We start from the raw sequence: 17,347 nt of genomic DNA, 5'->3' as shown, positions 1-17,347 counted from the left end.
ATTGACCATGGATTTAGATCCTATAAAGAACCCTTTCTTTAAAAAAGGATTATTCAGAACCAAATGGTTCTGCCTAGAACCTCAGCCCTTCAGGATGAACCCTTCTGGGACTTTGATTTCTCAGAGTGTACTGCTCGTAAACTGCGGTCAGAGTGTCAAACTTTTAATTAAATACCAAAAGTTTTCTATGAAACTGTTGACAGCGAGCTTCATGCTGAGTAATCTGCACACACACACACACATACACACACACACACACACACACACACACACACACACACACACACTCGCGTCATTGTACCTGCAAACAGACGCTGCTGTTGACTTCCACTAATCGAATTCTGCAGCAGGACGGATCATGAGGATGATCTGAGGTCCAAACTGTCTGCAGGGAGAGAAAACAAATGTTTTTGGGTGAACTGCCCCTTTAAAAGATGAAGATGTATTTATAAAAGTTTATCGTGAAAATGTGTTTTTACGCCGTCGGCTCTGTCGGCGAGTGCAGGCTACAGCTTCGCAAGTTTCACCAAACTGTGGGCGCAATCAATCATGAAGAAGCTGTTACACAGCAAAAGTTCTTGCATGAAATGTTGCGTTGTGTTCAGCTTCCTCTGAACACGAAAACTCAACAAAGACAAACGGAGATGTTTCTGCAAAGACGTGATAAATATGTAATTGACTTTTTTCTGACGTTGTCGGGGACGTCTCCGATGTCCACAGTTTATTCTAATCGTCTCCAGCTGTGAGCCGCTCCTCCTCTGCTGTTGTGCATTGTATTGTGGGACAGCAGCGTCCATCAACAGCACGCTAAAAAGTAAAGACAGTTTTGTCTAAAAGCTCCTGAGGCTCATGACGGCAGCACGAGGTCCAGATCAAATGAGGCGGAAAAAGAGGAAGAAGCAGGTAGATAAAAAAGGAAAGTGGAAGAGGGAAGGAGACGAGGAAAGAGGAAGCACATAGGAATAAAAATGTCTGACACTCATTTTGTCTTCCTCCCCTGACTTTTCTCTCGGTTCTCTCCCGTGTCTGTTTTGGGCCGGCTGCACAGCTCGTGGCGGCTCTGGAGCTGTTTGCTGGCGTTCGTCTCGCTCGGTCTTGTTCTAATTATCTTTGTTTGTATTCATGTTTTCGTGTCCTCTTTGCTGATGAAACCACTTTAGCTACGTCTTAAGTTTCTTCATTAGTCCGCTGCCCTTTGTGGACACTTTAGTCCTGAATATACATCACATGCTGCTGACGAGAAAACTTTTAGTTGTTGATGTTTAACCCTTTGAAACCTGGACCAACATCAGTTTTCTTGTGCTGAGTTCAGATGCCTGTCACAAGCATTTAAACCTCTGAAACGTGAGCAAATTGGTTGAATTTCCTTAAAAATCATGGGAAAAAGGCATAGTAGTTTGGTATGAAATGTTGTGCAAATTGGAAAAAAAAGAAGAAAAAAAAAGAAGAAAAAAATAAACAGTAAAAGATGACAAAAAATGACCTGAAAACTGTGAGAAAAAAAAGATAGCATCACTCTGTTAATTCTTTCGGCCTACGAACGTGACGCCAAAAAACCACCTTCTGTGTCCAACCGTAACGCAGCTGAATGGCCTCAGATGAGAACGCGCTCGGACAGAACCCGTGAAGTTGTCATTAAACGCTGGCGGGCGACCAGACAGCACCAGGCACGTCCACACGCAAAATACCCTAAAATGCAGTGATTTCGGTGCAAGATCCTTCTGCCAAAAGCCACTGTTTGCCTCTGTATGATTCACCAACGTTCGCATTAAACAACGCAGAACACGGAAGGACAGAACCTTTCGTGGTGTTATTAAATGCCACCTAACAGCTGGACGCCGTGGCAACACGATATGCGGACGGACAGTGTCCGTTTAAAACGTGGGGGGATGGAACCTGTTGCGTCCACAGGATACCTCGCTGCATGGCGTCAGGTTGAAATGCTGCCGGTAACGACGTGATAAAAGGAGAAGAAAAGTCTCTGCAGGGCGAGCAGGAGCGGCGGTGGACGGACCCAACAAACCGGGACTTTCATGCAGGAGTCTTGCACATGACCACGTGCAGCGTCATCCCAACACGTGCTTGTGTTGACATCATGGTAGAGGCATCCGAGTGCGTCAACATCAGACGCCGATGTCCACTACAAAGTGGCAACGTGACGATTCGGGATGAGAACATGTTGGGAAAACTGAATGGTAGATATGTTCTGGATGTTGCACACAGCTCCTTCAACATGCCACAGTATCTGCTACTAACATCTATCCCATAATACACTGACATTCTGAAGCATTTAGGATATTAGCCATCGTATTTTAAAGTTTAGTGTAAAGCGTCTTGTGTGTTAGTTAGCATGCTCAGTGTTTAGTTATGTTTATGTGTTACCATGTCACCATGCCAACACACTAAAATGACGGCTGGTCTTAAATGTAGCTGAAGCTGACGTTAGTCTGAGGTTTTCTGTCATGAGACATCATCCGGGGAACATTAAAAAATGACACTGATTCATTACATAGACGTGACGGTATTATTACCGCCATATTTCACTCTGGACGACTGCTGCTGTCACTCGCTGACTCTCCGTCTTTCAGGAATATTACGGACACTTTTCAAAGTTTCCGTTTGTCACGACTGCTCCTGACTGCAGAACAGTTTGTGAATGTTCAGGTGAACTGAAGGTCAGATTAAATCTGTGCTCGGGCAGGTTGGAGCCGGCGGGTTGTTTTGGTTTGGGCGGTGGACCAGAGAGAAGCTGCTGCGGCTTTAACTCTTTATGGACGGGTGATGATGACTGATGTGCTTTTATAGACGACGAGCTCAGAACGAAAAGAACTGTGGATCTCATTTCAAGACCGAAGGTCTCAACTGTCTCTCAGTGTTCAACCGGCATGATTTTATTCAGACTTTTATGAAGTTTGGACCTAAATATCGTTGCTAGATAGGACTGAAGAAAGTAGAGCAGTGAGGTTCAACTACCCACCTGCAGGACAAATCTGCCCCCCAAACATTTTAGCATTCGCAATGAAAGTAAACTCATTCACACCGGGAATTGTTTCTGTACTTTTAGTCTCCATGAGGTGTCAGAGTGAATAAAACAGCAGAGGTCCTAGATAAGTCCCTGATGTACTAAAATCCTATAAATGTCATAAAGTCCTAAAAACATCCTCAAATCTGAGAAAGGTCACAAAATCCTAGAAGTGTCCTAAAATCCTGTAAATGTGCTAAAATCCTGAAAAGGTCTGAAAAACACGGAAAAGTTCTAAAATCCAAGAAATTTGTTAAAATCCTTAAAACATTCTTAAATCTGAGAAACGTCCCAAAAACCTAGAAATGACCTTAAACTGTAGAAATGTGCTAAAATCTGAGAAATGTCCTTAAAATCCTAGAAATGGGCCAAAATCCTTGAAATGCTCTTAAATCCTAGAAATGTCCTAAATTCCTAAAAAAATCCTCAAATCCCAGAAAAGTCCTTAGATTCTATAAATGTGCTTAACTCCCAGAAATATCCTAAAATCCTAGAAACGTGTAAAAGGAAATCTGCAAACTTCAACAAAGAAACCCTCTCAGCTGGTTTCACCTACATGTTCAAAAATTGGAAAGCACATGTAACAACCCAAGACGTACAAAAACACCTTTGGTCCATTTTCGGCCATTTCCGGGGTCATACTTTTTCAAACTCCTCCTAGAGATTTCATTTCTTATTATTCTTCCTCACTTTGAGAAACAAAACTCCCTCAGGCTGAAAAACACTGCACGCCGCTGGATACAACAACTGGCAGCGATCCATTTCAATAACCTCCCTCTGAGGGTCTGGAGCCTCTATTCAAAACCTTTATTAGTTCTCAGCGCTGCAGCAGTAACAGAAAGCGTCTTCGTCCAGGTTAGCAGATCACTTTTTGCAGGACGACCACGATGCAAAGCGTCAGAAATGCTGCGTAAACTGCAGCCTGTGTTCCAGGAACAGACGGGTGTTTCCCTCCAGTTATTAACATCAGTGTCAGAGGGGGGGCGCAGCGGGGAAATCATCCCGGGACGAAAGACAGGGAGGGAGTCGGTGCTCGGAGTTGAGCAACAGACGAGAGAGACTGTTGAGAAAGAGACGGCGAAGAGAGCGCGATGTTTGGACAGAGAGAGAGAGAGAAATTAAAATTAGAGGATGAATGAGGAGGAGGAATGTGAGTGTGAGTGTGTGTGAGTGTGTGTGTGTGTGTGTGTGTGTGTGTGTGTGTGTGTGTGTGTGTGTGTGTGTGTGTGTGTGTGTGTGTGTATCAGGAGAGTATGGTATGGAAGCCCCACTGGGACATTTCCATACTGATGTGTTTCTTTTTGCTGTTCAGCTGGGTTGGAGAGAAAAAAGGGATAGAACAGGAGGACAGATGAAAGGAGGAGTGAAGGAAAAAGAAGGAAGGAAAGAGAGGAGGTGATGAGAGAAGGACAGCTGCGAGGAGACAGACTGAAGAAAGATGGAGGTGAGGTCAAAAGAAAAGGATGAAATGAGAATGAGAGGAGTTGTGAAACTGGGAAAAAACGAGTGATATGAGGAGGACAGGAGTGGGAGAGGAGGGAGGTCAGCGTGTTGAAATTTTGGAGGACAGATTTCTGTTTTTGTTGGCAGAAAATAAAGTCTGAATGTAACTAGGACTGGACTGAGACCAGCAGACGGACCAGTCTGACCAGCTCAGACACAACTGCAATCAAACCAATAAACGGCTCAGAAACCAGTACGACCAGTTTGATTTCAGACTGATACTGAGAGAATATTGTGACCAGTTCAGACTAAACAAGAACGTAAGAAACCAGTATGCCCAGTTCAGACTAAACAAGGGACTAAACAAGGAGAACGTAAATGTAAGAAACCAGTAATGACCAGTTCAGACTAAAACAAGGAGAATGTAAAGAAACCAGTATAACCAGTTCAGACAAGACTCCAGTCTGGAACTGGTTTCTTAAACCCTCCTGTTGTGATTCAGATTAAAACAAACAGCCTCAGAGCTTGAATCAAAACCAGTAAAACCATTAAAACCAGTCCAGCAGAGAGAGGATTTAGCCCCCCCCCCCCCGCAGCAGCAGACACTGTGGTGCTGTTTGAATATTTCACCAGCTGTACTGGTTTGACTGGTACTGAACACTGGAAACCAGTAACAGCGTTTGGAGGAGAAACGTCCTGAAATTAAAGTTTGAACAAAGAAACTGAAATAAATCTACAAAAAAAAACCAAAAACACAAACAAAATGATGCAAATAAACATGTTAAATTAAACAAATAACAACAAATGACAACAAATGACAACAAATGACAACAAATAACAACAAATGACAACAAATGACAACAAATAACAACAAATGACAACAAATGACAACAAATGACAACAGGACATTAAAGTAAAGTTTACAGATAAACAAACGGAGCTCAGAGTTCAAACTGACGACGAAAAATCAGATAAAAACCAGCCGCAAATAAATAACATAACAACAATGAATATTTGTATTCATGGACACAAGGAAACTATTTTTCAATCATTTCAAGACGAAATCGACGGGAAGGATATATTTTGTATATATTTTATATTTTTAATAGAGCTTGTTCATCAAAAAAAGAGCCAGAGGAGGATCTCCCACAATGCCGACAGAGGACACAGATAAGACATAATGTCCTAAAGTACGAGAAACATCTCAAAATCCAAGAAATGTCCGAAAATCATAGAAACGTACAGAAATCCTAGAAACATCCCAAAATCCAAGAAACGTCCAGAAATCCTAGAAATGTCCTGAAATTCTATAAACGTCCTAAGATGTCCAAGTACCTCACACTTGTCCTACAGTTCTATACTTGAGTAAATATAAATCAGACACTGAATGTTCATGTGTGAACATTTCAAATGTTTTTCTGCGGTAACGTCACATTTTAGTGTGTACTTCCTGAGTGCAGTGTTGTGAGTGTGTGTGTGTGTGTGAGTGTGAGTGTGTATGTGTGTGTGTGAGTGTGTGAGTGTGTGTGTGTGAGTGTGTGTGTGTGAGTGTGATGTGTATGTGTGTGGTGTGTGAGTGTGTGTGTGTATGTGTGTGTGCGTGTGTGTGTGTGTGTGTGAGTGTGTGTGTGTGTGTGTGTGTGTGTGTGTGTGTGTGTGTGGGGGGACAAACTCCTGGATGTATGTTTTGCTTTGCAAAGAGCTGAAATCTAAAGAAAACAGACACATCTTTAATGAAACTCTAATCAATGAGTTTCTGTTCAGACAAAAAATAAAACTCAGCTGTTCACAGAGCGGATGAAGTGTGTGTGTGTGTGTGTGTGTGTGTGTGTGTTACTGCAGACTGTGCACATGGCCTGAGAGCTGTAACACAGAGCAGATGTTGAGAGAGCCTGGAGAGAGACAGGAATGTGAAGGAGACCCCTGACTATTGTTTGTGTTGTGTATCATCACTGGACAAATAAACACACACACACACACACACACACACTCACACACACTCACTCTCACACACTCTCACACACCCATGCACACACACACTGAACGCTCTTAGCAACAGCAACTCAAACCACAAGATCGAAACAACTGTCTGAAGTTTCAGACGTCGATCTGTTCTTAAAGAACAAATCTGGCGTTAATCTGTATTTTTATTATTGTTCCTCTTTAATGTAAATCTTTAAACACACAAATATAAAGTTTCATGTTTAACCCTTTAGGGTCGCTTTAATATCACACATGCTCGTACCGCTCTGCACATAAAATGTCTTTTTAGAAATCAGACTTCAAAAGATATCATGCATTAATCATTTTTAATTTTTTTAAAAATTAAAAAAATTAAAAGGCAGCAAAGGGCCGAGGCCGGATTCAAACCCCCGGCTGCTGCGGCGTGGACACAGCCTCTGTACATGGGTCACCGCTCGATCCACTGAGCCACCAGAGCCCCATGATTTTCTACATTTTAGTTTTTTTTTTAACCAACATCAGTCCTATTCATAAATATCAAATATTCAATACATTTCAGAATTGTAACCCTTTAAATGCCAGGTTTTTTGTCATGATGCCACTATGTTTTTAGATGAAACAACAACACAGAAAATGAATTATTACTAATCTACCACATAATAAGTATATATTATTACAGTCTGGGATATGTCAGTGTGTGAGTGTAGCTGCTGACAGTCTGGGATATGTCAGTGTGTGAGTGTAGCTGCTGACAGTCTGGGATCTGTCAGTGTGTGAGTGTAGCTGCTGACAGTCTGGGATATGTCAGTGATCAGCAGCTACATTGACTGTGACAGGTCACCTAGTGGAAATAGCATGTATTTCCTCCATATGCCAAATATGGTCAAAATGACCTCATCAGGTGGAAAATAGTCAAAATGACAAATTCAGAGTCAAAAGCCCAGAATGACACCCAGAAATAATACAAGTCCTGTTTTTCTGCTCTGATGGCTGTGGGATCAAAAATGTCAGTTTGAATGGGTTTCAATGGAGCATTTTTGGACCTGAACAGTCTGAATGTAACTATTTAGTTTCCACAGTGTATTTTAGACTTATTGTAGGAGCTGAGCTGCAAATTCACTGATTACACTCAAATACACAATCTGGACTACATTTAGGACACATGCATCAACACATAAATTTCAGTCTCCTGCAGCCACATTTTGGAAAATGAATTTCACTTTGTGCACGAATGTGGATTTTAAAGCCGGACAGGAATCAGGTCTTTTTTAACTGCTCCTCTTCATAGCCGAAACAAGACACGGGGGTTTAAAAATGTTTGGTGGCTCCGTCTATCAGAGATCAAATCTGTTTTTATGGAATAAAGATCTGCAGATCGCTGCAGCTGAGTCATGATCTGCCTTTCAGCACATCTGTGTCTGAGGAGGAACTTAAACCATCCTGCATGACAGGAAGTAATTACCACGGATCTATTATAAACCACGATCTATCATAAACCACGATCTATCTAAACATGATCTATCATAAACCACGATCTATTATAAACCATGATCTATAAAACCATATCTATTATAAACACGATCTACTATAAACCACGATCTATTATAAACCACGATCTATTATAAACCATGATCTATCATAAACCACGATCTATTATAAACCACGATCTATTATAAACCATGATCTATTATAAACCACGATCTACTATAAACCATGATCTACTATAAACCATGATCTATCTATAAACCACGATCTATCTATATACCATGATCTACTATAAACCATGATCTATTATAAACAATGATCTATCATAAACCACGATCTATTATAAACCACGATCTACTATAAACCATGATCTACTATAAACCATGATCTATCATAAACCACGATCTATCATAAACCACGGATCTATCATAAACCACGATCTATTATAAACCACGATCTATTATAAACCACGATCTATTATAAACCACGATCTATTATAAACCACGATCTATTATAAACCACGATCTATTATAAACCACGACCTATTATAAACCACGATCTATTATAAACCACGATCCTATTATAAACCACGATCTATTATAAACCACGATCTATTATAAACCACGATCTATTATAAACCACGACCTATTATAAACCACGATCTATTATAAACCACGATCTATTATAAACCATGATCTATTATAAACCACGATCTATTATAAACCACGATCTATTATAAACCACGATCTATTATAAACCATGATCTATTATAAACCACGACCTATTATAAACCACGATCTATTAGAAACCACGATCTATTATAAACCACGATCTATTATAAACCACGATCTATTATAAACCACGGATCTATTAGAAACCACGATCTAAACCACGGATCTATATAAACCACGACCTATTATAAACCACGGATCTATTAGAAACCACGACCTATTATAAACCACGATCTATTATAAACCACGATCTATTATAAACCACGACCTATCTATTATAAACCACGATCTATTATAAACCACGATCTATTATAAACCACGACCTATTATAAACCACGGATCTATTATAAACCACGGATCTATTATAAACCACGGATCTATCATAAACCATGGATCTATAGTTAAATACCTCAGAGTGGTGCCGGGGTCAGAGGTCAGAGGTCAGAGGTCAGGGATCAGTGGGATATGAGTCATCGTCACGCTGCGTTACAGTTACAGATCCTGGTTTTATCTGTCTGAGAATGAAACAAGACAAAAGACTTTTTCTCCTTCGAACGTCGGCGAGGAGTTCCTCCCTCAGCTGTGAGAGCGTGACGCGAGTCTCGCTCACACACAATGTGCTGTTTATAAATCCAAATCTTTCTTTACTTTCCTTTTTCCTGTGTTTCTTCTGCACATTTCTTTGATATGATTTTAAATGTCATCTCAGTTTTCGACACTGTCAGATTAACGTCACGTGCTGAAAACTCAGCGCCAGAAATCTGTGATGATTTTATTTCATACAGGGTTCCTGCACATTTCACCAATACATTTCCAGGACTTTTCCAGGACTTTGAGGCAAATTTTAAAGACCATACATTCTCTGATAATATAATATAATATAATATCTAAAAAATAATAATAATTCTGAACAGGATTAGAAATGAATGTTAAAATATAACTAAGGAAATATTCGTTATTTATGAGACGGGAGGCAAAAAGGGGACTGCATGTACTCTTTTAAGCACCGGAGAGGGACTTATATTTTTCATTTTTTTAAACTTTAAATTGCAGTATTTAAAAAATGCTGGCCTTTTTTTTCTTTAAAAATGTTTTTCAATTTTTACAAAAACATTTTGTCACCCCCCCACCACAAACTTTTTTCTTTTAATTATTTCAGTTATTTTTCCTTTTTCCTTTCTTAGTTTAAAAAAAGGCATTTTCCCCCCCTTTTCTTCAAAAATTTGTGGCAATTTTTTTTTTTTAAGAAAACATTTAGGCAGTTTGTTTTCGTCTTTAAAAGATTGTAGGCTCCAGAATGACACAATTTATCACAGACAGAAACTGTAAAAACAGAAATCATGATTATAGTTAATGGATTTTCTGTTTTTTACCACATCATTTGGAACAAATCATAATTTTTTCAAAACTTTTAGGGCATATTAAGTTTTCCAAAACTTTTAAAATCCTAAAAAAAATCCATTTGCCGATTCCATGACGTTTCCAGGCGTTTCAAGACCGTGCAAACCCTTTATATAGAGACATTAAACCTGTTTATAATAATAATATTGCGGGAACAAAAAAAACTTACAGTATTTGTGTGGTGTGTTCCCCGAGGAGAAATTCAGAGACATTTTGAGGCCTAAAAACGTAATAAATCAAAAACGGTTGCACGATAAAATCAGCACGCTAATTAAAAGCAGGTTTAAGAGGGAAACAGAAAATAGAGAGGGACTAAAAACCGAGCTCACAGAGAATGATTTCAGTTCAGTAACTTCCTGCATGAACACGAAAAGCTTCATTCGGTTACATGTTTTCGTGTTTCATACGGATAAAGGATCCGTGTGTTTCTCTGTGTTCATGTTTGTGTGTCTTGTTTTCACAAAACGAATCATAAACATGATGGAAAACGTTTCTTTGAGGCCGTTTAAGATTTATGGTTTTCATTCCCGTTAATCAGCTGAAACTCACAGGAAAACTGGAAATGCTGCCTTTGATTAGAAGTTGGAACGGAAGATTTTGAACTCCCTAATCGGAGAAAATAAACACTGCAGTTAGGAACTGTCGGGGTTTGGCACATTTTACATTTCTGCTGAACTTTCACAACACAAATGAGCTGCATCCTCTAATTTAAAAAAAAGTTGTTTGGGATATCTTAAGGTTGTTCAGTTTACACCAGAGTGTCAATTTTGGGATCTATTTTTGAAATTTCCAATCAAAATCTGCTCCCTGTAACTTCCACTGTTCTCTGCAGAGATGGGACCCGGGCCTGAAGGTGATCGCGGAGGGCTACGCAGCTAAATGCACCTGGAGCCACAATCCAGAACTGGAGGATACCGGAGAGAATCTGTTCGCCGGCACCGGGTCCCTGGACCTGCGAGAGGCCCTGGAGAAATGGTTTCTGGGTGAGTGCAGGATCTGTTCGTCACGTTCTCATCCCGGTTTGGAAAAAAATCACTACTTAGTCAGTGGTCACCCCGCTACATATTACACTCGAGGAAACCTTCAGTGCCTGCGCCGTGACGCCAACACAAGCACACGGTGGGAGACGCTGCACGTTGTTATGTTTAGGCAACAAAAGCAAATGGCGACCAACAACAGGACGCCAACAAACACACGCTGGCACGGATGTTTCGGTTTAAATAAAAGAGGCACACGGAAAGACGTAGAAAAAAACACATTCAGACAGCAACTCTGGACAGCCACACCAAAGGCCGGGGTTTGTTGGATCGATCCGACGCCCCTCCCACTTACAGGCGCCTTTAAATTATGTCGTTAGCGGCAACATTTTAATCTCAAGCCGTTCTGGCGACATGTGGACGCAACAAGTTCTGTCTGGCCGAATTCTCAAGTGAAATCTTAGAAATGTCTAAAAATCTGAGAAAATCCTAAAATCCCAGAAATGTCCTAAAATCCCAGAAATGTCCTAAAATCCCAGAAATGTCCTAAAATCCTAGAAATATCCTAAAACCCATTAAACATCCTAAATTCTTGGAAGTGTCCTAAAATTCTAGAAATGTACTAAAATCTTAAAAACATCCTAATATCTGAGATAAGTCTACAATCCAAGGAACATCCTAAAGTCCTAGAAATATGTTAAAATCCTAAAAACATTCTAAAATCTGAAAAAAGTCCCAAAATCTTTGAAACACCCTTAAGTCCTAGAAATTTACTAAAATCTTAAACACCATGAAAACTCCAACAATCTTAGAAACATCCTAAAATCCTAGAAATGCCCAACATTCCCATGAATGTCCTTAAATCTCAGAAACTTAAAAAAAAAAAAAAAAAACAGAAAGAAATACAATCATAGAAACATCCTAAAATTCTCAAAATCACAGTAATGTCCTAGAGTCTTATAACCGTCAAAAAATCCTAAAAACATAATAAATTCTGAGAAATGTCCAAAAATCTTTGAAACACCCCAAAATCTGAGAAAATCCTGCAAACGTCCTGAAATCACAGAAATCTTAGAAACTTAAAACAACATCCTGGAAACATCCTAAAATCCTGGAAACCTGTACGGGGATGCTGCGATTGGCCGCTTGTCTTTTTGCAGCTGCTGGTCACGCTGTTGTTGCTGTGAACGCAGCTTTAGATTCATCAGGTGATGCAAACAAAACTTTAGTGGGACGATCACGATGCTGAAACTGCTGGATGACATTCAAGACATTTTGATAATGAGAAAAAGAGGTATTTGTTTTTGACTACTCTGCCTATAAAGTGGCCTCAAAGTTCATTTATAAAAGATAATGAGACAATAAATATAAGATAGAAGATAAAACGATAAAAGATAATTAAACGTATTGATCAGTGAATCAGTGCTTAAAGCCGCTGTGCTCATTTGTACATATAACGTGAGGAAAATACACCTGAACACCATTTAAATACGTCCAGTCTGACGTGGTTTACTCTGATTACAGTTACAGGATATATGATGTACTGATGAAAGTTATTGATTCCTGCAGAACATCTGGACTACAACTTCCAAAACAACAGCTGTGAAGAAGACAAGATGTGTGGACACTACACACAGGTCAGATACACACACACACACACACACACACACACACACGCACTAATACACACACACGTCTGTGTCTGTGGACTCCCTCTGAACTGTGTGTGTGTGTGTGTGTGTGTGTTTCAGATGGTGTGGGCAGACACACACAGAGTCGGCTGTGCCTTCCATCTCTGTAACGACATGAAGGGTTTGGGCTGGGAGAGAGTCTCCTACCTCGTCTGCAACTACTACCCTGCGTCAGTACTACAGTACTACACTACCACAGTACCATTACTACTGCCACAAGTTATACTACTGCAGTAATAGCACTAATTCCACAACTTATTCTACCACTACAGTGGCATTACGACTACTGATACTACTACTACTGCAATAACTTACATTACTACAGCACTACTATAATTACTGCTACTACAGTACAATTATTACTACTAATATTACTACTTCTACAGTATCATTACTACTTCTCCTACTATTACTTTAACATTACAGTAATACTACTACTGCAACTTATTCTACTACCACTACAGTACCATTACTACTATTGATACTACTACTACTGCCATAACTTTCATTTCTACAGCACTACTATTATTACTGCTACTACAGTACCATTATTACTACTAATACTTCTACTTCTACAGTACCATTACTACTTCTCCTACTATTACTTCAACATTACAGCAATATTACTACTGCAACTTATTCTACTATCACTACAGTACCATTACTACTACTGCTACTATCACTACAACAACTACAACTGCAACTTATACAATACTACAAGTTTTGCTGCTACTATTACTGGCATTCCTTCTACTATTATGAACTGAAGTACTGCTACTACTACTGTTATATAACTATATTTTTTCACTGCCAATCAACTAGTGTAACACTAGACTTTTACTACCATCACTACTACTATTACTACTGTCACTACTTCCTCTATTACCACAACTACTAGAACTGCTGCTAGGGCTAGTATTACCGGTATTAGTGTAGTATTATTGCTAATAGCACTTCATATGTGCCAGCATTACTTAATCTAACAGTATCTAACAGTATCAGTATTACTGCAGCAGTGCTGGAACAACAGCTCCCCCCTGTGGGCAGAAATACTACACATCGTCTCTGTGTGCAGTTGTATGCACATGAAGTACTTTTATTTCAGACTTTGTGCAGTATGTTTAATGAAAAGCTCAATTCGTTAAACTGAAGTAGATTATAACGATGGCCTCGTGCAACAAACTTTATGCAACAAATGTTCTCTGATTTTTGCTCATATCCAGGATTTGACTTCTGATTTTAGATTTTTCTCTGAGCTGAGAGAGATTTCACCAACGGTTCACAGCACCAAGATAAGAGAAAAATATCTTGTCTTCACAGGCCACAAATTGTTGTCCAGCAGATGAAAAAATATATTTGAGGAACATTTAAAAATAAATTTGATTAAATATAATTTAATCAAAAAATGTTTTAGAGGAACTATAATGATTTAAATGATAATTAAAGGGATACTATTATACTCGACCCCTACTCTGATGTCAAGTACTGATCGTCCCTCTGCTGACAAGAGCTGAACTGTAATTAAGTACATTTACTCAAGTACTGTACTGAAGTACAAATCTGAGGTTACTTTTACTTGAGTATTTTAATCTCATGCAACTTTCCACTTTTACTCTACTACACCTCAGAGCCAAATATTCTACTTTTTACTCCACTATTATTATTAGATAACTCCTTTACAAATTAAGATTTTTTTTCACAGAAACCAAAAATATAAAAACATACAAGTACAGCTGAATCAATGAGTTGATTAATTAGAAAATTAATTGGAAACTACTTATTCTGTTTAAGTCATTTTAAATCTAACGGTGTGTGTGTCTGACGTTTGTCCTCAGAGGGAACTACGAAGGCGAGAGGCCGTACGTAGAAGGTGACTGGTGCTCCCAGTGTCCCGAAAACCTGCAGGAATGTGAAAACAACCTCTGCGGTACGACAGCCTCTTCTTTACTCCTCTGTTGGCTCCTCTGTCTGCTCCTCCTCTGTCGGCTCCTCTGTCTGCTCCTCCTCTGTTGGCTCCTCCTCTGTCTGCTCCTGTCTGCGCCTCTTTCTGCTCCTCTGACTGCTCCTCTGTCTGCTCCTCTGTCTGCTCCTGTCTGCTCCTCTGTCTGCTCCTCTATCTGCTCCTCTGTCTGCTCCTCTATCTGCTCCTCTGTCTGCTCTTGTCTGCTCCTGTCTGCTCCTCTGTCTGCTCCTGTCTGCTCCTGTCTGCTCCTCTGTCTGCTCCTCTGTCTGCTCCTCTGTTTGCTCCTCTGTCCTCTCATTTACCACAGTTATAAATCTCTCTTTTAACTTATGACTGACGTTATTTTAGTATCACAAACTCCTGGATTTAACTCCAGACGCTTAATTAATTTAACTCCAGACGCTGGTCCTCAGATGAAGCTTTACAGGTGAAATTCTGGAGAATCCTGCAGGTTTTATGCTTTAGTGCGGAGACGCTCGACTTGCTTTGATTGGGGGCCACTTTTGCAAAATGACAGGAGGCCGGAGGGCCAATCGAAACGGCCCCATACATGTTTCTAGGATTTTAGGATGTTTCCAGGATTTAAGGACGTTTCAAGGATTTTAGCACTTTTCTAGGGTTTAAGGACATATCCAGGCTTTCAGGGCGTTTTCAGGATTTTATGGTCTTTCTGGGATTTTAGGACTTTTTTTGTGATTTTATCACTTTTTTAAGGTTTCGGGAAATATGTAGGATTTCAGGACGTTTTTCAGGATTTTATGATGTTTCTAGAATTTTGAGAAGTTTCAAAGATTTTGTGGACATTAGGGGCAACAATAAATAATTGAGGAGCTTTGTCACACATTGAATCTACAAAGGGCGAAAATCAACCTCTTTTTCCAAGTAAGAGATGAAACCTAACACAGACGTATGCATATATACATCGCTGTTATTTAGTCATGCAACCATTTTCTTTCTCCAGTGTGAGGATGTGCTGCTGTTCTTTATCTGTAAACTGAAAACCTTTGAGTTTTGGACCGAAGAAGAAGTTGTGATTTTTGGAAATAATTTCCTGACAGTTTGTGGATTAAAATCGAATTACTTGAAAATAATCTTCAGCCCTAAAGTCCAATCGTCCTCATGAGGCAACCTGAGAATGTCCTTAAAAATGTATTTCTGTCTGTCTTTTAGTTGCTGACACGGTGGATGAGGAGGAAGAGGAGGAGGAGGAGGATGAAGACGAGGAGGAAAGAGTTGTTCTTCTTCCAACAATATCCGATCTCTCCCCCCAGCCTGAAGAGGAGGAAGAGGAGGAAAAGGTTACTCCTCCTCCTGCAACTACTGACTCTTATGTCCAGCCTGAGACCACCACCTCGTCCTCCTCCTCTGCAGAGGACTCTGAGGACACCCAACCTCCAGACACACCTGCCCCGGACACCCAGCCTCCAGGGGTCCCTCCAACGGCACAGGGAGAGGAGGATGTGGTTGAAGAAAAGATGGAGGAGAAAGAGGAGAAGGAGACAAAGGAGGAGAGGGAGGAGCGGGAGGAGAAGGTGGTGGTGGTGGTGGTGGTGGAGGAAAAGATGAAGGAGGAGGAGGAGGAGAAGAGAAAGGAAACAACAGATAAGATGGAGGGAAAGGGCGGGAGAGAGACGTAACACGAGAAATATTCCTGATCAAGAAAGACCAGACTGCCAGCGCTGCTTCAGTGTCCTCTCCCGCCCGTCCTGTTAGCCTGTCTGACTGCCGTCCTCACTCTGAGGCTGTGAGGAGGACGAGGAGGACGAGGAGGAGACACCTCACCTCACCGTCCTGCGTTGACTGCACATCACCTTGATAACCGGCCCCGTGGTAACACCCCCCCCCCCCCCCCCCCCCCCGCGAAATATAGGTCAATTAATGATTCAGACTCATCAAAAACAGCTGCCACGTTCTCAACATCTGCACGGCGTCTCAACCCACATCTGGGTCACATAACGTGTGCATAACCTGAATATCACGGCCAGAGAATAAAACCGGTCACTGACAAGATCTGCTTCATGTTTTCAGATAAAGGACACACATTTACAGCCTTAAAGGGTTAATGAGGTGAAGCACGCTGTGACTTTGAAATGACGTCAGGCAGCAGCTTTAAATTATCTCTGAGTCCGCACCTTCGGCTTTTTTTTCTGTTTTCACACGTTTTTGCGTTGAAGTGACTGATGTGAACAACATTTTTAAAAATAGTTCCCGTATTTAGAGCAGTAATACTCAACTTACAGCTAAGAGCCAAATCTGGCCCCTGATAGGGTCCTGGAAACCCCCCCCCAATTCCCCCTCCCCACCACCAACCCCCCCAATCATTTTTCAACTAAAAAAAATTAAAAAATGGATTTACAATAGGAATTATTTATGTAATTCTAGTGTCCATAAGCGTGCATAAAACAGCATCAAAATAGAGCTTGCTGATCAAAAAAAAGCACCAGTGGAGGATCCCCTACACCCCCGACAGAGACACTAAGACACTAATGTCCAAAAATCCTAAAAACGTCCTAAAGGCCCAGAAACATCCTGAAATGCTAAAATTGCCCTAAAATCCCAGAAATAACCTAAAATCCTAAAAACATCCTAAAATCCTAAAAATGTCATAAAATCCTAGAAATCTCAGGCCGAAATAAAAATCCTTAAAACGTCCTAAAGGAGCGCGCCAAGTG

The 17,347-nt window shown here is 40.4% G+C and overlaps 1 protein-coding gene across 1 annotated transcript in view; it reads left to right on the top strand.

The window, feature by feature from the left end:
- LOC121946638 (peptidase inhibitor 16-like) overlaps positions 1 to 16,644 on the top strand; it is a 19,231-nt gene extending 2,587 nt beyond the window's left edge. The window contains exons 2-7 of the mRNA XM_042491306.1: positions 10,877 to 11,027; positions 12,591 to 12,658; positions 12,773 to 12,882; positions 14,548 to 14,639; positions 15,846 to 16,207; positions 16,238 to 16,644. Of these exons, the coding sequence (XP_042347240.1) occupies positions 10,877 to 11,027; positions 12,591 to 12,658; positions 12,773 to 12,882; positions 14,548 to 14,639; positions 15,846 to 16,207; positions 16,238 to 16,312 (858 nt within the window). The 3' untranslated portion in view covers positions 16,313 to 16,644. The remainder of the gene's footprint in view (positions 1 to 10,876; positions 11,028 to 12,590; positions 12,659 to 12,772; positions 12,883 to 14,547; positions 14,640 to 15,845; positions 16,208 to 16,237) is intronic.
- The last annotated feature ends 703 nt before the right edge of the window (positions 16,645 to 17,347 follow it).

The sequence above is a fragment of the Plectropomus leopardus genome, chromosome 8 (assembly GCF_008729295.1).
Source record: "Plectropomus leopardus isolate mb chromosome 8, YSFRI_Pleo_2.0, whole genome shotgun sequence".
Taxonomy (NCBI): Eukaryota; Metazoa; Chordata; class Actinopteri; order Perciformes; family Serranidae; genus Plectropomus; species Plectropomus leopardus.
The sequence above is the reverse complement of the archived record's forward strand: the minus strand, read 5'-3'. Positions and strand labels throughout refer to the sequence as shown.